General features: G+C 38.5%; 1 protein-coding gene and 2 long non-coding RNA genes across 3 annotated transcripts in view; 1 reads left to right on the forward strand and 2 right to left on the reverse strand.

Moving 5' to 3' along the window:
- LOC111328390 (protein timeless homolog) overlaps positions 1-18,392 on the forward strand; it is a 61,606-nt gene extending 43,214 nt beyond the window's left edge. Inside the window, exons 20-42 of the mRNA XM_088742102.1 lie at positions 303-381; positions 536-626; positions 713-758; positions 875-1,025; positions 1,631-1,711; positions 1,813-1,913; positions 4,595-4,651; positions 4,746-4,812; positions 5,942-6,143; positions 8,087-8,232; positions 8,583-8,668; positions 9,314-9,369; positions 9,939-9,994; positions 10,136-10,227; positions 10,739-10,794; positions 11,565-11,675; positions 12,683-12,713; positions 13,021-13,158; positions 13,277-13,345; positions 13,798-13,922; positions 14,081-14,177; positions 14,837-15,068; positions 17,823-18,392. Coding sequence (XP_088598228.1) covers positions 303-381; positions 536-626; positions 713-758; positions 875-1,025; positions 1,631-1,711; positions 1,813-1,913; positions 4,595-4,651; positions 4,746-4,812; positions 5,942-6,143; positions 8,087-8,232; positions 8,583-8,668; positions 9,314-9,369; positions 9,939-9,994; positions 10,136-10,227; positions 10,739-10,794; positions 11,565-11,675; positions 12,683-12,713; positions 13,021-13,158; positions 13,277-13,345; positions 13,798-13,922; positions 14,081-14,177; positions 14,837-15,068; positions 17,823-18,297 — 2,645 coding nt within the window. The 3' untranslated portion in view covers positions 18,298-18,392. The remainder of the gene's footprint in view (positions 1-302; positions 382-535; positions 627-712; positions 759-874; positions 1,026-1,630; positions 1,712-1,812; positions 1,914-4,594; positions 4,652-4,745; positions 4,813-5,941; positions 6,144-8,086; positions 8,233-8,582; positions 8,669-9,313; positions 9,370-9,938; positions 9,995-10,135; positions 10,228-10,738; positions 10,795-11,564; positions 11,676-12,682; positions 12,714-13,020; positions 13,159-13,276; positions 13,346-13,797; positions 13,923-14,080; positions 14,178-14,836; positions 15,069-17,822) is intronic.
- On the reverse strand, positions 267-7,150 carry LOC148718867 (uncharacterized). Its single transcript, XR_015994342.1, has 2 exons — positions 6,445-7,150; positions 267-1,009 (listed from the first exon to the last, which is right to left on the reverse strand). It is a non-coding gene; the product is annotated as an uncharacterized LOC148718867 (long non-coding RNA).
- LOC148718868 (uncharacterized) lies at positions 3,821-6,067 on the reverse strand. The gene is made up of 2 exons (XR_015994343.1): positions 5,928-6,067; positions 3,821-4,956 (listed from the first exon to the last, which is right to left on the reverse strand). It is a non-coding gene; the product is annotated as an uncharacterized LOC148718868 (long non-coding RNA).
- Positions 18,393-19,314: the final 922 nt, after the last annotated feature.

Genomic DNA, 19,314 nt, shown 5'->3' on the forward strand with positions numbered 1-19,314 from the left:
GTTATGTGAGCTCAAAGACAGAAACTTGGTGTCTGTATAGCCCAACCATCCATTGTTACCTCACAGGTAGATCTTGGAAGGCTGTCTAATCCTTTCACTGTGCATGCTTCATCAGTTAGGTGTATCATACTGTTTTTGGTTCTTATTTGTCAGCTTTAAGTAAACCATGTACTGCTATGTGTAATGTAGTGCACAGATGAATAACAGTTTTTAAAAAATACTGTAAAGGGAGAGAAAAGGTCTACAATGTCTTTCTGCAATTCAAGTTTTCACTTTTGAATCTTTTATTGATTCCATTTTAGGCAATATTTTCTACACACCAGAATACAGAGATACCTTTCTGAGTCTTCTAAAAAAGTTTAACATGACAATACAGACAAAGTGAGGGGAATTCTTTTATTTTTGTCATTATTGTTGAATGATCTTTCAGTTTTAAGTGTAAGTATGATGCATCTATTTATCATCTTTTTAAAAATAGAATAATACTTGTTATGAAAATGAATTGTGAATATATATAGTGTATCCTTTTCTTTAGGAGCTACCTGCGAGACTTGATTGAAGCTTTCCATATTTTCTTGAAGATGTTAGAAAAGTACTGCTCTGGAAAAACTCACATTGTAGTCAAGGTAATAGAAATCATAAAAACCCTTTGATTTAGTTATTTAAAATGAATAGTGGAATTTTTATTTTTACTGTTTTTATTTTCTTTTAGAAAAAGAAGAAAGCTTCAAAAAAAAGGAAAAGAAATAAGCTACCAGGTGAGTTCCTTTCTTTTTTTTGTTCCTCAATTCACCATGTTGGTTGCTTAACCAGAGAAAGATTCAAGTTTTTTGTTTTTAAGTCAAGAAATGAATCGCCTATTCCTTTGTTGCAGCTCCAGTAAACTTGACGTCAGCGGAAAGGGAGGAGAAGTGGCAGGAACTGGCTTCTGATCTCTCAGCCACACTTCAGGGACATGCAGGGGATATTCCTGATTCAGTTGTTCCCTTTGATGCTGCCTCAGAAATCCCTGTTGATGAACAGAAGTAAGTCACATACATTTAGGATAGGCTGCATACATTGCTGAATAAAGGCTAATAGTTTCTAAAGAAACTGTTTGGGGTTGCGTCGGTGGGGGTAACAAAATAATTTGAATATAGCAACAAAGTTGAAATGGTAAATTGGCTCCAACGAAGAGCTAATGCTCGAAATGTCAACTTTTATAATCGTAACGGTGGCCAATTTACCATTTCAACTTTGTTGATATATTCAAATTATTGCATACATTGCTGACCCCTGGTTCTGAATGCTTCTCAAGAAAAATAAGTTAAAAAATTGTGAATATACCAACACTCAAATATATTCTGAGGGCAGTAGACAATTTAAAGAAGATGGGTCTTAAGTGACTAAACAGTATATAATAAAATGCTACAAGTCTTCATTTTACCTCCTTTTGGCCTATATCCCTTTTGGCCTATATCCCTTTTGGCCTATACCCCTTTTGGCCTATATCCCTTTACCTCCTTTTGGCCTCCTTTTGGCCTCCTTTTGGCCTATATCCCTTGCCTTAAAGTTTAGTCATAGTTCCACAGCATGTTTTCTGTCACACTCTCACATCAGGGCATCTCATTAACCACATTTTTGTTTCTAGGACAAATGCTTTAGCCCAAATTCAACAGTTTCTTAGAGGTCATCATAGTGGAGAAGCTGTGGCAATGCTCAGGGCAGCCAGGTATGATAACACTTTGATACATGTACATTCTAAATAAGGGGTGGAAAAATATAATCAGTGGTGCATCAGTTGCACTAACACAAAACATCATTCCAATTCAGAGATGTTTGGCCAGAGGATGACCATTTTGGTTCAGTTGGAATTAGTGCAGAAGATGAGTTCATGTGTTTGTCTGACATCTTCAAAATGGATCTTCCCTCTGGTAAGTGAGAAAACAGGCTTAAGTTTAACTCTAATCCAACATTATATATAAAAGCTCTTGATAAATCAAAATTAATGGTCAGTCAGTTGTTTACTCTTTCACTGACTGAGGGCACTCTTTTGCTGAGTGAGGGCACTCTTTCACTGACTGAGAGAGTCAGTCAATCAACTATTTAGGTATGATTTCCACAATTTTTAAGGCTTGATACTAATGGTAGCCAACTAGCCATAGACTAGTAGAAATTCAGTTTTGGCTAGTGGTTTTTTATTTCCACAAGCTAGTTTGACTAGTAAACAAACTGAAATTGTTGTAACATTGAAGATGTCTAAGATGTCACTACCCACTTGGCTGGGCGACCCTAAAAGCCGGAACGGCGGAATGGCGGAATGGCGGAATGGCGGAAAATGACCCCAAAGCCTAAAACACGGAACGGCGGAAAATGACCCCAAATCCTAAAACACGGAACGGCGGAAAATGACCCCAAATCCTAAAACACGGAACGGATAGCAGGGCATGTTGCACAAATTTTGTACAAAGACACCAAGCGCTTGGCTCATTTATCCCCACGACGATAACACGCGTGACTAAAATTAAGTGTTATTAATTTTTTTCTTTTACTGAGTGGTATAAATAATAATGAACCATTATGCATGAAAGATAGCTGCGTTTTTGCGTTGTTAACCTGTTTAGTTACCTTTTGTTATGCAAAATTTGCCATGAGTTTTAGTCGCGGCATAAAAAGTCGCACAGCATGTGAAAACCAACTCGACATACCACATTACAATAAACAATTGTAACTTTGACACGTTTCCTGGTCACGTCTGCATTGATTTATTGAAACAATAATATCTCATATGCTTGTAAATGTGAGAACATCACAGGAACGTTTTCAGGCTTCTCAAAATATGACAACGTTCAGCCCTAGCTCCAAACTTAGACTAGCGTGAGAGCAAGCCCTTGTTACGAGCCCTTCAATACGAGCGTCTTTTCATCCACGACTAAGTTTTGGAAATTGTTCGATTGCCTCATTAATGTGAATATATTGTAAAAGTCGGTCCAGACTGCTGACAATTTCTGAGCTGCCGAAGGGAGCGAAGTCGAAAAACAAATATTCAAGCATTATTGCACACGGTTCCATGCACACAGCTTGAAACCTAACGATATGTTCACTTTTAATCCCATGGAGTATTTTTGCCTCTTTGAGGAAAAGACGCTTTTCCTTCTCGTCCTCACCTAACAGTTTTTTGATAACGACCTTCTCAGAATTGTTTCTCGCCACAAAAACCAAACCATAGGATCCTCGACCGATAGCCTCTTCTTTGTCTCGCAAATGCTTCCACTCGAATAATGGTAAACCATGACAATCCAAAGATCCGTCTGAATTACACTTCCCTTTCAGAAAGGGCAATTTAAACGCCATAGAATTGATGATTTGCAATTTGTTGAGGAACAGAAGAAATCCGCTGAACGAATTGGTGAAATAGCCTCTTTTTTGTTTAGAAAGTTTATTTCTTCGCTGATATGTAAGCCGTAAATTTCACAATAGGATGGTGGTGTTTTGGACACCTGGTCGCGAAGAAATTCTTCAAATTCTTCTTGACGGCTTCCTTCGGCTAACTTTCTTTTGTCTTTTCACGCCATGAGAAATTCCCACGCGCGTGACACCCTGCAAACCTCGCTTCAACTAGTGTTACTCAAGTCCCAGAACTTATTTGTGGATGAAAAAACGCTCGTATTGAAGGGCTCGTAACGAGGGCTTGCTCTCACGCTAGTCTAAGTTTGGAGCTGGGGCTGAACGTTGTCATATTTTGAGAAGCCTGAAAACGTTCCTGTGATGTTCTCACATTTACAAGCATATGAGATATTATTGTTTCAATAAATCAATACAGACGTGACCAGGAAACGTATCAAAGTTACAATTGTTTATTGTAATGTGGTATGTCGAGTTGGTTTTCACATGCTGTGCGACTTTTTATGCCGCGACTAAAACTCATGGCAAATTTTGCATAACAAAAGGTAACTAAACAGGTTAACAACGCGAAAACGCAGCTATCTTTCATGCATAATGGTTCATTATTATTTATACCACTCAGTAAAAGAAAAAAATTAATAACACTTAATTTTAGTCACGCGTGTTATCGTCGTGGGGATAAATGAGCCAAGCGCTTGGTGTCTTTGTACAAAATTTGTGCAACATGCCCTGCTATCCGTTCCGTGTTTTAGGATTTGGGGTCATTTTCCGCCGTTCCGTGTTTTAGGATTTGGGGTCATTTTCCGCCGTTCTGTGTTTTAGGCTTTGGGGTCATTTTCCGCCATTCCGCCATTCCGCCATTCCGCCGTTCCGGCTTTTAGGGTCGCCCCACTTGGCTAGTCAGTGGAAAAGTTAGTGTCAAGCCCTGATTTTTCTGGTGTTCAATCCTTCCTAGCTGGTAATCGAGCCTCTTAGCTAGCCATCTACCCAGGCAGTCAGTCAACCTACAGCTACCGGTAGTTGGTCAATTAGTCAGTCTGATAATCAGTCAGTTGGTTAGGGTAAGCATTTGCAGTCAGTCTGTCAGTTAGTAATTGTTGCAATCAGTAATTCAGTCACTCAGTCAGTCTGTTATTCAGTCAAATGTACTTTTCATCCTTTCATGAAGAATAATTTATAATCCATGTATTTTACTGTTTTGTTTTTTCAGTCCTTGTTACGACTGAGCATGAAGTGGGAGAAATGGATGAAGATGAAACTAGGCCAGGTTAGTGAGACCTTACTCGAGTAACTCAATTTTGTTTCAAATGGGAAATTAATCAGTTTAAAGAAAGTTAATGTATTTCTTCTTCATTTGACAGAAGATGAAGAGATGGCAGCAGTACAGACACATGAGGTGGAGTTCAGCATCCAGGAGTTTTTGAACAAGTAAGTTCCATATTAAATGACATGCATTCCTTGGATTTCAGAGCATCCAACTGTGAAAGAAATTGTGGCCTACCAACATCATTTATTGTTTTGTGACTTTAGTCTTATGGCTTTTAAATAAGCATATACGACTGAATGTTTTAACTCTCTGTGACAGAGTCACTTAGGCTTATTTCCTACTTAAAACATGTTTGTTCTGTTTATTTTATTTTATGGAATTTTAGCGATTTGTCAGTAATGTTAGTAATGTGTTAATTGTGTTAGTAATGTGTTAATTGTATTATTCCTTTAACTGCCGATTTCCCTTATGTAATTCCTGTTTAATTGCCGATTTCCCTTAGGTAATTCCTGTTTAATTAATCGCTCCTAGCCCAAATTTGGTTTTAAGTTATTTTTACCTTCTCCTGTATTTTACTATAAGTTACAACTGTTTGCTCGGTGAGTTCAGTTGATTTGTTGCCTTCCTGAGAGTGTCTTTAAAGCGGATTCTAAGCTATACTAGCTTTTGTTATGTTTCAGTATTTTATGTTTGTTTGAGCCCTAAGCTCAGCATATAGTTGTTTCCATTGTATTTTTGTAGTGATTTTCGGGTTAGAATTTGCTTAGTTTAGCCACATACTCTTTTTATCTTACTACTGTATTTTAGCAGCTGTAATATTTTGCTTACCTGCTTCCAATTCATTGTTGCTATGATTCCTGTGTTTTCATTACGCTAGTAATTTCATTTTCTCCTTTCACTGTTTTATACTGTATTAGCTCAAGTTGTAATATTAAGCCTAGCTTGTAGTCTTTGTTGAATTCATGCTTGGTTTAGCAATCACTATTTTTGATAGTTTCTGTCACACAATTTCCTGTTTTCAAGTACTTTGTTTGTTTCCTTTCTTTACTGAATTATTTCTGTCTGTAGGTTATCTTTTACTGTTAAGTACTTTTTCCTAAGTCATTTTAATCTTGCTACATCATTTGGCTCATTGGAACTTTGTTTTCTTATTTATTGTTTAGTGTCACTCGTTCCCGTTTTTTTATTGTACCGTTGCATTTATTTGCTGTGCATTAAACTTGTAAATCTTCCCTCGGATCTTTTGTTCTTACGTCGACCGTTTTGGCCGTCTTACATCTCTTTTTTTAGACTTGCCACTCCAGCTCTTCTCCAGCCATACTGCTGGCTTTTGAAGTATTACAAAGAGAACAAGGACACAACAAACCATGCCATTGTCAAGATGCTTCACAGAGTGGCAGTTGACCTCAAGACACCAGCCATGCTGTTTCAGTTGTCTCTGTTTTGCACATTTCAGAGGATCCTCTTTGACCCAGCAGCAAATCAATACAAAGTGAGTTGCATCAGCCCTCCCATTTGATAATTTAATTGGATCAGTTGATAACTTAGAACTCTAAGACTTGAGTTTTTAACTTTAGACAATATTATACATATTTTAAAATTTTTTAAGGTCTTTTTGCTTAAGTTTGGTAGCTCTAGTATAAAATTTAGATTTTTTAGTGTTTCGAGGGTCACTGCAGGGCGTAAAATTGCGCATTATACAGCCGCCAATGCGACTAAATTTTTCACTTTGGCGACCAAATCTTGAAGATTAGTCGCCAAATTAGCGATTAGAATTTCTAATCACACCTTACCAAGAGATCTAGTGATTGTTAAAGATTTGTAAAGATAAATCTGCAGCAAAGTTCCTCGTTAAGCTCGTTTCCAAAACGCAGCACATGCACGATGTCGAACGTAAATCTATCGTCACTAGACGCCATCTTGGATTTAGATAACCTATAAGGTTGTATATGATCCATTCTAGTGTCCTCTTTGTAGCTAGTGCGAATTTAGCGGGCTCATTTTTGATGTTTGTATGACCATTATAGTCTCCCTTGCAGCCCTTTCCGGCGTCGTCACGCAAGCGAAAACTCCCCCACCAACGGCTGCTCACATTCGAACAACATTCCTTTCTCATTGTAATGTGTTATCCAATCAAAATGAAGTTATTGTCTGACAAACAACCAATGAACATGTGATATTTTTATTCCCGCAAATTCACAGGAAGCGCGTTAGCGTTAGTTTCTAAAGATGGAATGCGATGCCATCGAAACTCCGAAGAAAATATCAGATAATAATCGCTGTTTTGTTTGCCCAAATCCTGTGGGCAAATTTACAAAAACATCTCTTCTCTCTTCAATAATTACTGTTTTGGCTTCTCTCTGATGCGAATTCAAGCTCTCAATACCAAAAGTATCTCGCACTGAGTCGAAAGCGTCTTCATTTTGTCAGTTTCAACGCTCGGATAATACAAACTCTGTGATTGGTTTGATTATTGAGGTGCGAACGCTTTCCAGAATATGGTAAGTAAATGCTGATTGGCCAATTTCCGGAAAGGAATGTTGTTGAAATGTGAGCAGCCGTTGGTGGAGGAGTTTTCACTTGCGTGACGACGCCGGAAAGGGCTGCAAGGGAGACTAATGACTATATCACTATGATATGTTCATCTATCGAGTACAGTGACGGTAAAAATTTTTTGGGATGTGTGTGTCATAATGGCCACCAACTTTTTGGAATTGGCTACCACTTTAAAATATTTAGGAGCCAAGTGGCTACCGGAAAAAAAAAAGTTAATTTTACGCCCTGCACTGGGTTATCAGTTTTTCATACTGTCATGTGCTACCCTCGTGAAATAAAGTCACTACTACTACTACTACTACTACTACTACTACTACTACTACTGCTGCTGCTGCTGCTGCTGCTGCTGCTGCTGCTGCTGCTGCTGCTGCTGCTGCTGCTGCTGCTGCTGCTACTACTACTAGCCATCATACAAACACTACTACTACTACTAGCCATCATACAAACACTACTACTACTACTACTAGCCATCATACAAACACTACTACTACTACTAGCCATCATACAAACACTACTACTACTACTACTAGCCATCATACAAACACTACTACTACTACTAGCCATCATACAAACACTACTACTAGCCATCATACAAACACTACTACTAGCCATCATACAAACACTACTACTACTACTACTAGCCATCATACAAACACTACTACAAGCCATCATACAAATACAGACATAGAAGGAAACTGAACTACCAATGCTTTGTCACACTAGGTAACTTAAAAGACTAGTAAATTGCATGTAGCTCATCAACAAAAACAAATGATGGTAGCATAGGTGGAAAATATGTCATCACTACAAGTCCAAGGCTTTTTTTAAAACTGTCTTTCAAAAGCAGAATACTTATTCCTGTGCCATTGTTACTTGCAGGAAATGGTTACGTTTTCTCGGTACATTGTTTCCAAGTTTTTTGACTTGTTACCCAAGAATCCAGTGCTACTAGCTGAGCTTGTGTTGTGGAAGAGTTCTGGAGACTGTTATGAGGTAGTGGAAGGCTATGGAAGTTTAGCTCTGAGGTAAAATGATTCATAGAAATATGTTTACAATATTGGTACTTTAAATCATGTTTTAAGTATTGTAGGTATGGTCAAAATAGAATAATGCAGTTACTTTCCCTTGGAATATTTAAACACTCCCCCTATTTGCATCACATTGATATAATACTCAAATGAGACAGAAACCTTTTTTCAGTTTTATTTTGTTTTTCTTTTTTACAATATGCTCACAATTTTAAACTGAAATGTATACTCATTGTAAAGGCTTTTTCATGGTCATGTGAGAGCAAAATGATTATCTTTTTGGTAAGGTATATTCCATACCTATCTGTGTAGAGACATTCAAACTAAGAAATTTAGTCATTTGCTAGAAATGCCAGTCAAAGTTCCTCAGTGTGGACATTTGAGGAGGAAGAAGAGCTACGTGAACTGTATGAGGAACACAAAGCCTCAGATGGTATGTAATATTCTTTATTATTAAAAACTAGATCATTGGATAATGCAATTCAAGACTTTTTATTGGCTTAGCCATTATGGTATATCAGCCAGTATACCATAATCTACAAATATGGCAAGCGTACGTGTCAGCTTAAAATTAAAAGGGAGCTAAAAATTTAATAAAATTTAATAATTTCATTTAACGTTTTTAATAAAACAATTATTCCACTCGCGCTTGTTGGATATGAGATGATTATAGCCAACTCGGCGCTATGCGCCTCGTTGGCTATCTATCATTTCATATCCAACGTGCGCTCATGGAATAATTGTTAGTTATTGTTTTGATATCTGTCCCTCATCGTGTAATGAGCTGACTTATTCAGGTATTTTGATTGGAGGATAGATACATAAATGACATCACCTTAAACAACAATTTTCATCAAACAGTTATAATCTGTGTTTCTGTGCATTCATTCATTAAAAAGTCTATAGGACGTAAACATTTGTAAAGAACATTATTGACACACTTAACTGCAACTTGTGTGCCACTATATTGTTCCTACTACATGTAGATGTGGACTGAACAGACCATCTATCTGCTAAGTAGTTAGATCGTGTAGAATTTTATTGTTTGTATTGAGTAATCATGGTGTGATTTGAATAGATCTTGTAGACACCATCTTGGAGAAGATGTCTAGTGATACCAAGAGCAAGCGACAGGTGATCAACTGATCTCTGGTTGTTTAAAAACATTTCAACTTGATACCAGCATCTGATTTTAAGATGTCTGCCTTTAACATGATCCCTTGTCAGTGATGTTGACAGAAAGTGACAGAAACCTGAGGAAGTATTCAATATGCTTTTAAAATTTTAGGTTGAAAGAATTTGTCTCTAAAAACTAGATTTTTACATCAACCCACCAATATTCTTCAAGTCTTGTGACTTTTTCAATATATATATATAACTAACTGCAGACAGTACTGTTTCGGCCTTCTGGGCCTCATCAGTGCAGTGCCGATGCTAGGATGGGGAAGAACCAGTGTGGTCCTCCCCAAACGATCCCACATTTGTGGTATCGTCTAAGCCATGCCAGAGTGCTTGTAGTTTGTAAACTTGTAGTTTACTTGTCTTTTTCCTCCCACAATATATACTTCGCTCTACTTCTATGTATTGAGCACTGTTCTTCGAAAATCAAGTCACACCTTATATATATATATATTATTTTTTTTTTTTTTTTCTTCTTCTATTGGTTCATAACACTGCTAACCATTACTTGTTCTGGGTTGCAGATCATGAACAAGCTTGTTGCAATGAAACTGGTCGCAAGCAGAAAGGAATTGACCAAGTATGTTGGAGCTTTTTGTGCCAGTATTTCAAGGCAGGGATTTCAGTGATTCTTCGTGTCTGTGCGTGATAGTAGAAGCAGCATTTTACGTTTAAATTATAACTGGTCTTAGGACACGTATGACGTATGTTATTTCTTCAGAAAACCACCCAAGAAAGGAGTGTGGCCTGAGAAAGAAATTGAACAGCTACGAGCTCTGTATGAGGAGTATAAGAATTCAGTAGAACAAGAAGGTAATATGTTAGTTTTGTCCAAGGAAACAGTAATGCCTGGTGGAATACAAAGCCATGACTGGAAACGTATCTCAAGAGTTCTTGGATAACAACAAATTCTCTGTTCCTCTTCCAAAAGATTCTCTATTTCGTTTCCTGGGTGGCTGTTCGGATGGTTTGCATCCAACTGCTCTGATTTATTATCGTTGCGTTTAGGAGGAAGGATGGTTTTTGTTGTTGTTGTTGTTGTTTTCGTTTTTTGTTTGTTTTGTTTTTTTTTTTCTTATTTTCTTTAGGGCGCACTTTCTCGTATAATGTATTTTATGTTTCATTCGAATCCAATCCCAAGGGCCAATGAACTCTTCATTTTGGATTTGTTTTTATTCATCCTCAGTTTGTACTGATGGCGGTGACAGGGCTTCCTTGAGAACCCTCTAAACATTTTTGTGATCTGGAACTTAAACTAAAGTATTAGATGGTTTTAAAAACGCCAAAAGAAATCCTATTAAGCAGCTGTGATTGGTTTTGTCAGATATTGTTGAGAAGATGATGGAGCATATGCTGAATGGCTCACGGACCAGACGTCAGGTACACATCAACACGTCATCTACTTTGTCTAGTGTTGTTAAACAGATAGAGTAACGTTGTAATTGATGTTTGGCAAATTCACCCAACTTCATTCTGCGTGCCGTGTGTGTGTGTGTGTGTGTGCGTGTGCGTGTGCGTGTGCGTGTGCGTGTGCGCGTGCGCGCGTGTGTGTGTCAGGAAATAGATCACTTGCCATCAGTAAATTAGTCTCCCTTGCAGCCTTTTTTTTTTGTTGTTGGATGTCACGCAACGCTCCCCCAAAAGGGGGAGCGTTGCGTGACATCCAAAAAAAAACGGCTGCGAGGGAGACTATCAGTAAATGAGACGAGAACAAGAAAGTGGCGTACGATTCTGCAGGCGAGCATGTCATCGATGTTCACACCACATTTTCACGTCTTTAGTAAACAAACTCTCTTTAATACAGCGACATATGCTGAGCATTGGATCACATGTTTTTCTTCAGATGGGAATTATTGCAAGTTAAATTTTAGAGAGAAATGTAAAGCGTAAGGCAAAAAAATCTGACTGGAGCTTATATGGCTGGTGCTGTTTCTAACGGCCATAGTTAAAATTCCCGACATGACCCTGTGACTGCTTGATCAGGTCAGTTACTGAATCAAGTTACTGAATCAAGTCCCTTGGTAGATTTTTCCTGGTCTTCATTTATCTGTGGCGGTCTCTAATTGTATTATAGTGTTAAATATTGAATTACAAACATTCATTTAAAGAAACAGACAAATCCTTAGTGACTGTATATTTATCATCTATAGGTTATAAACCAGCTGGTGAACTTGGGACTCGTCGAAGACCGAAAGATGCTTCGTAAGAAGAGGACGAAGGGAAATAAAAGGAAGAACCAAAAGAATGACGGATTTTTAGTGGTAATTATGTCATCTTCTTTTTATCAGTCTTATTCTACCTATATTTACATATGCTGTAGAAGTATGGGGCTTCGCGTATTATCATAAGTATCTGAGTCGCATAGACAGGCTGTTCAAGAGAGCTTTTAAGCTTGGTTACTGTAAAGAGCTTTTTTCCATTGAAAATATTATTATTCTAAAAGATAAGAAGTTGTGGGCCAAGATCACCGACAGCGATTTTACAACAACTTTAGATGACCTTTTGCCACCAGAGCGACCAGTGGTTACGCTACGTAAGAGGCGCCATAATTATATTCTCCCGCTTGTCAGAACTGAACGTTTCAAGAGGACTTTTGTTAATAGATGTTTGTTCTCTTATTTGTTAGTCAGTTAGTAATTTAGTTAGTTAATTAGTGTTATACTTGCTGAGTTCATATCATTGTAACTAAACACGTTTGTTGTTTAGAGTGCTTAATAAAGACTTTATTATTATTATGTTTCGAAGTACTCCATTCTTGAGACAATGTTCCGTGCACTCGACTTTATCGGGCTAGTATCGTCGATAAATTACATTGCTTGCTCTTTGAAAAAGGATGGAATGCTATCATTAATAATTGCTTGAAATTTGTGCTGTTCCCAATTTTTTCACGTGACGGCATCGATCCTCTCACGCACGGTACTGACCTAACGCAGCGTAGTGTTGTTTTTTTTAGCTACAAAAACTAAATCGGTCCCGATTTAAAATCTATTTCTAATTATTTTCATTTATGCGTTTCAGCGTCCCTTGAATTGACAGTATCAAAAATTACAAAACATTGCATTTCAAAACTTTTTTACCAAAATTTCAAAAGAACATTTTGACTTATACGGAGTATTTTTGTCGATGCCCTTCAAATAAAGGCAAACTTTGTTTTTACACCCTCTTACCTAGCGAGAAGATGGAAATTGCGTTCAAAAGCATCACTTTTGCTACCTACTTTTATACTTATTTGATAAACGTAACAGCTCATCAGTTATTTTTTTTTTAGGATGACGACGATGAAGGCGGCGAAAGTGAAGGTAGATTGAAATACCGGATAAACTTTTGGAAACTGCTACGTACAGTTTTAAACACATCATGGCCCGAACAAAAAGAAGAAAAAACGAGAAAAGTATCTAGGCCTCGATTTTTTTCAGCTTTTCCGTTTTACAAAATAGTTTTCAAATCTTGTTTTGGACGCTTTGTTTTGACTGGTGGATTAGATCAATGCTAATTCGGTGCATTCTCTGAGAAAAAAAAGTCATGATAGTTCTGTGTACGTAAGCGTGATTTTGATATGGCTATCTGCATTGTTAACTATAAATAATGGCCTTTTTGGTTTTTTAGGTGGTGATGCCATCGAAGAGGGTTTTGATCATCCGTCTTTTTCTGAAGAAGAATCAACAACTGATGGTGATGATGAAAAAGAGGCTGATATCAGCGAAGGATCCCTGAATAACATCATTAACAAGCTGACAAACGCAGGTATGCATACTTCAAAGATGCAAAGATGAATTCCATAGATCGAGAGAAAGCCAATGCTGGAACTAATTTCAATGTTCTCTTGTGTTCTCCATTTTGATAAGAAATTTATATTTTTAAGGGTTGAAGGAGCAGTTAGAGTGGATTCAATCCAAACTTCTCAGGACAGCAGATGATAGAGAAAGCACAGGTTAATGTTTAGGACCTCTTTTCAACACTTTACCACGTAAACATTTACTGAGCAGTGATGTGCAAGATTAAGGACATTCCATCTGTTTGCTGACATAAAAAGTTCACTATGATTGCATTTGGTCAGTTGTGTCTTTGTTTGGACAACTTGTTAGCATTCTGTCAGAAAACAGTGATTTCATTTGTGCAGCCCACTTGAAATTCACCAACTGAGAAAGCTATGAGCAGCTTCTTTCGCATCCCCATCTCCAAACCGCTTTTGTCTCTGAGAGAAGCCTAACTACTTGGAGTCGAGCCTAAGATTAATTCCCGCTAAATTTGGAAAAAAAAAGAATAAAAAATAAAACCTCCACTAACAGCCACTTCTCTATAACGCCCAAATAGTTTGTGTTTTGTTATGGTAACACCATCCACAAATGTTAGTCCATTTGTAAATTTCGCTAATTTTCACAGATAAGGAAAAATGGCAACCACTTCCCTTAGTGACGATCACAGAAGAAAACGAGGAGGCCCTGGGTAACAAGCTCTTCAGACAAGCACTTAAGAAAGTTGGACTGAAACCTCCAGCCAGTGAACAGGTCAGCCTAGTGTCATCATAGGGCTGTGACATCGTATAACTGATGACTGATTTGGATCTTGGCTTCATAGCACAAACATTTTCTCGCACCACAAACCCAACCGTTCAGTACACAAGCGCTTGTTTCTCGTTCAATTGTTTTCTTGTTTCGTTTTTCAGGAAACATTCTGGAGAATTCCAATAAGCCTTAACTCAGAACGGCTTCGAATGGCAGCTAAGGACCTTGAAGGGACTGATACTGGGGATGACGAAGAAGGTACGAATATCCATTCCTTGCTTTAAATATCTTTGCCCATGAGACTCTTGTCTGGTTGTCATTATATCAGAGCCAGTCTTTGACCAGATCGGAAGTCATTAGGTCATGCATTACATCATACCCTTGGAGAATGCTGCTTCGGTAGAAGTTTTGTTTAGCTATCTTTCCTTATGATCGTTCCCCCAATATAGGGCAATTTTCATTAAATTGTTGAAAGTAATCCGGATTGCTTTGATTTTACTTAACATTGCTCTGTGATTGGTCCAGAAAAAATGCACTATAGTCTCGAACAATCAGAGGCAAACTCCAAACATTCGCGATTTGGTCGTTCGTCATTGGGTGATGATAAATTAATGTAAACCTTGCTCTGATTGGTCGTTAGGATAACTTCAACACTCCATTAAAACCAGCTCTAGCATGCAATCTTGTAGAGCAATTAAACAATTGTTCTCTGCCTACGATATTTTCTATTTTGTTAGGGTGTGCTGTAAATCGTTTACTTTATCAAACTTTCATTTCAATCAAAATGTTGCTCTTTATTTAAAACATACAACTCATGTGTCCTTTTTTTTTTCATCCTCTAAGATAGTTTATTTTAACTTTCCATCACATTTCTTTGCTGAATGACTTCTTTTTTTGGTATTGTACACCATTTTAAGCCGTCAATGAAGATCCGGTGACACCATCAGCCGTTAGTAAGAGTAAGTCACGTAAAAAAGCTTTAGCTGCCCTTGCTGCCGCCGCACGGAAAAACAACGGATCGGCGTCAAGGCGGAAAAGAAAAGAACGCAATCGGACTGGACTGGAAAACAGGCGACGAGGCGGGAAAGAATGGAGAAAGGCTATGAATGATGTGGCACCAGATGATAACACAGGCCATGACAGTGATAGGTATGTGTTAATCGTAAGTCATATTAGCTAATTCAAAGTTGGCACTTTAATCACTTTTGGGGTACCCCTATCTACCCGAGGGTAGATGGGGGTAAACGGGGTAGAACAAGGGTAACTTAAGGTAGATGGGGGTAACCGAGGTAGAACATGGCTAACCTAGGGTAGATGGGGGTAAACGAGGTGTAACACGGCTAACTTAGGGTGGATGGGGGTGAATGTGGTAGAACATGGGTTACCTAGGGTAGATGAGGATTAACGTGGTAGAACATGGCTAACCTTGGGGTAGATATAATAATAATAATTAATAATAATAATAATAATAATCGTAGTTTATTAAACTCTTTTGCAGTAACTTACTGAATTAACGAGTTATGATACAATGAAAACTTAATAAGAACGAACATATACATTTCTGTATACATTAAGTACAAGTTATACACACTACACGCAACATACATCACATTTGTTAAAAATACTTAAAAGTTAAAAAGTCTTCGGTGCGCTTCGTTCTACAGGTAGTAACGTTTCTGTAAAGATACAACTGGTCTGATTTGTGCCCGAGGTTATAGGGACAGGTATCGTCTAAGCATATTGGTAGAAGAGGATGGAGAGGGTGGTTTAAGTCCTTCATTTTGCACATATACTCTTTACATATCTTATCTCCTCTATACGCAAGGGTCTCCACCCGTGCTAACTCGAGGGCTTCTGGCTAACTATCGGCACATGGGAAAATTATCTTAAGCGCCCTTTTCTGTATGGATTCAATTTTGTCAGACAGATAACCTGGAATGGATTGCCATACTGGTACGGCGTACTCCATAACAGATCTAACAGCGCTTGTATAGACTTTAACATGCTACCTTGGTCAAAGCCGGCTCGACGTAGAATACGTCGAGAGTAGAGCTTCTTGCAAGCTTTTTTATATATGTAGTTAACGTGACTATTCCACCTAAGGTCGCTATCGATGAATACTCCTAGAATCTTGTAAGTCGATAAGCGTTCTATAGTGTTATTACCAATAACTAATGGTCTGAGAGTAAAATTAGGATACGACATAAAGTTAATTAACATCTCTTTATATTTAGTAGGGTTTAGTCTCATGTTATGGTCTATGGAGAATTCGTGAATGTTAGAAACGATCGTATTGAGCAGACTGATAGAGTTCCTGGGTAGTATTTCTATGGCAGACGTGTCATCCACAAACTTAACTCTCAGGTGCCAATCAGCTAAAAGATTATTTGTCATTATTGTGAAAAGTATCATTCCTAATTTAGTTCCCTGCGGCACACCTCCCTTGAGGAATTTCCATTCTGATAGTGTTGTACCTATTCTTACAGCTTGCTGTCTGTCGGTTAGGAACGCCTCGATCCAACTGATGAGCGCTGGATCAACCTCTAGTTTTCGCAACTCAGTCATTAAGATGTTGTGGTCAATTAAATCAAAGCCTTTCGAGAAGTCAGCGAAGAAGACCCGAGCTCCTAGATCAGTACAATCTACTGCCTCGTAAATAGCTTGTAACATGAATAGAAGAGCATCTGTTGTCGAGTGGCCTCTACGCGCAAACTGTCGCGGGTCGATTTTTCCATGTAACTGTAACCGCCGTCTGGTTAGCTCAATTGGGAGAGCGCCGGACTGCTGTGCGGGAGGTCGAGAGTTCAATACCGGCCGGACCAACACTCAGGGTCTTAAAATTAATTGAGAAGAATATGCTTCCTTTCTTTAACACCAAGAAATGGTTAGATATTCTAGTCTTGTCGGATAGGGACGAATAAATGGAGGTCCCGTCTCCTGCAGGGTTGGGGTAGGAGACGTTAATTTCCCACATACGAGATTACTGTATGATAGATGTCCTCCCTGGGGTGGGTTGGGTGGGTAGGTGAAATCGCTACGGACTAAACACGGCTGCCAGAGGCGCCTGTCTGATTTCAACCTTAAAATTGTAACTAAACACGTATGTTGTTTAAAGAAATAGAGACCTTTACCTTCACCTTTAACGTGCCTAACCTAGGGTTGATGGGGGTGAACGTGGTAGAACATGGGTAACTTAGGGTAGATGGGGGTAAACGAGGTGTAACGTGGCTAACCTAGGGTAGATGGGGGTGAACGTGATAGAACATGGGTAACCTAGGGTAGATGAGGATGAATGTGGTAGAACATGAGTTACCTAGGGTAGATGAGGGCTAACGTGGCAGAACATGGCTAACCAAGGGTAGATGGGGGTAAATGTGGTAGAACATGGCTAACCAAGGGTAGATGGGGGTAAACGTGGTAGAGAATGGGTAACTTAGGGTAGATGGGAGTAAACGCGGTGTAACATGGCTAACCAAGGGTAGATGGGGGTGAATGTGGTAACTTAGGGTAGATGAGAGTTAATGTGGTATAACACGGGTAACTTAGGGTAGATGAGGGTTAATGAGGTAGAACAAGGGTAACTTAAAGAAGATGAGGGTAACTGGTAGAACAAGGATAGGTAGGACATATCGTGCAACACACTTGAAGGTTATCATACTTAGTATTAATGGATATTAGTTATTGGGACGTGATATGGACCTAACATGAACGCATTACCCGTTTTCTTCCCGGATGGTTAGTCAAGGAGAAAGGACACTGGAGACGGGATTGCACCAGAAAGGCTTGAAACGTTCTTATGTGTTGTATCTAATCAGAGTTTGTTTTTTATCACAGAGAGCAGTAAAACAAAAGTAAGAAAGCTTGCATCACTTGGTAAATAAGTGTTGTTTTTGTTCTTTGCAGTGATGAGGATCCAGGTGAATTAAAGAACACGGGTGATAAAGAACCCCGATCTCCCCCACCCTCAGGGGCACAAAATAGTGTTAACAGGAAAGAATCTTCCAAACGAGGTAAACGGCGAGTAAGAGCATTGGATGATAGTGATGAAGATGATACTGAATTGGGAAGAAGCCTTCACAATGGACAGGGCGAGTCTAACGAGAATGAAGATGATAAGGAAAATAAGGCTACTAACGGGAATGTTACTGCGTCGGATAGTGAGAATGGTGATTTAGAATACAGCAGAAATTTGTCTAATACAGAGGATGTTAGTGGCAACCACAGCGAGGTTAGACGTACTGAGGCTGGTAAGAAAAGAGCAAGAGATGATAACGGTGATGAAACTAGTGATGATGAGGACGAGAAATTTAACTTACCACTGAATTCTTACAAAAAAGCCAGGCGGGTTGTTGTTGACGATGATGACGAGGAAGAGTGAGGAGATAAATTGAAAAACTGAAGCAATTACTTGTAAGCGTTTTTAAGGGTTCAGTGATTGAAATTCCTGGTATTAAATAATTTGTAATACTTCTAGTACTTGTGTTTTCTTTTGAACAATTTGATCTTCCACATCGCTAGAGTAAACAGGTTTTGATGATAAAAGCCATATCTTTTACCCTCCTATCGCCATCCTCCCCCTCCTCTCTCTCAAGGTTGACTTGTTAAATGCAGTACGCACGTGAAGAAGATATTAGAGAGCTTAAGCACCAGACGTTCTCGACAACACGAACGGCAGAGAAGCCGCGTAAGACTAGATCGAGGCCTTCGTTCTTGGCGCGAAATAGGAAGGTTAAGCAATCGACGTTCTTCAGTCACGGACTTCTACCCGTGTTAACATGTCTTTGCTAAAAGAGATATGACCTTAATGAGCAAGGGAATAAGTTTCTTTACCTCACTCTCTTGACAGTATGAATAATTCGTCTTTCATATTTATTAGGCGACTTGAAATTTACTACTTCATAGTTGTGTAAACGAAAACAAACGAGCGAGCATGAAGTTTTCAGTGCATGATCTGGATGCCTAGAGGACCATTTCTCTTTTTCTAAATTCGTTAACCACAGCGAGATTTGTTATTCTTATGTTTGTAGTTGGTTGCTCAAAACCTAGCAGGCATGCATACAATATACAATGTGCAGTTACAAAATACAACCGATGCAGAATGACAATCATCTATCTCATTTTGCACTTTGTTATTGTATCTAAATGTCGCATAAGTGTCTTAATTCTAAATTATCGCTCAAAGTAATTTGTGATAAGCTTAAACCCGGTTTAAAAAAATCTTAGTTCTACATTTGATGATCCAAATGGACATGAAATCAAATGACTTAACTCACCCAGACTTGGCGAGAAGATTGTCTGCCATTATTGTCGAATCCCTTTTAATCTATCGATTAAGCAAAAACCACTTGACGCGCTACAAAAACGTTTTTTAATCACTTAATGAAAAGCAGAAGAG

This window comes from Stylophora pistillata, chromosome 12 (genome assembly GCF_964205215.1).
Source record: "Stylophora pistillata chromosome 12, jaStyPist1.2, whole genome shotgun sequence".
NCBI lineage: Eukaryota > Metazoa > Cnidaria > Anthozoa > Scleractinia > Pocilloporidae > Stylophora > Stylophora pistillata.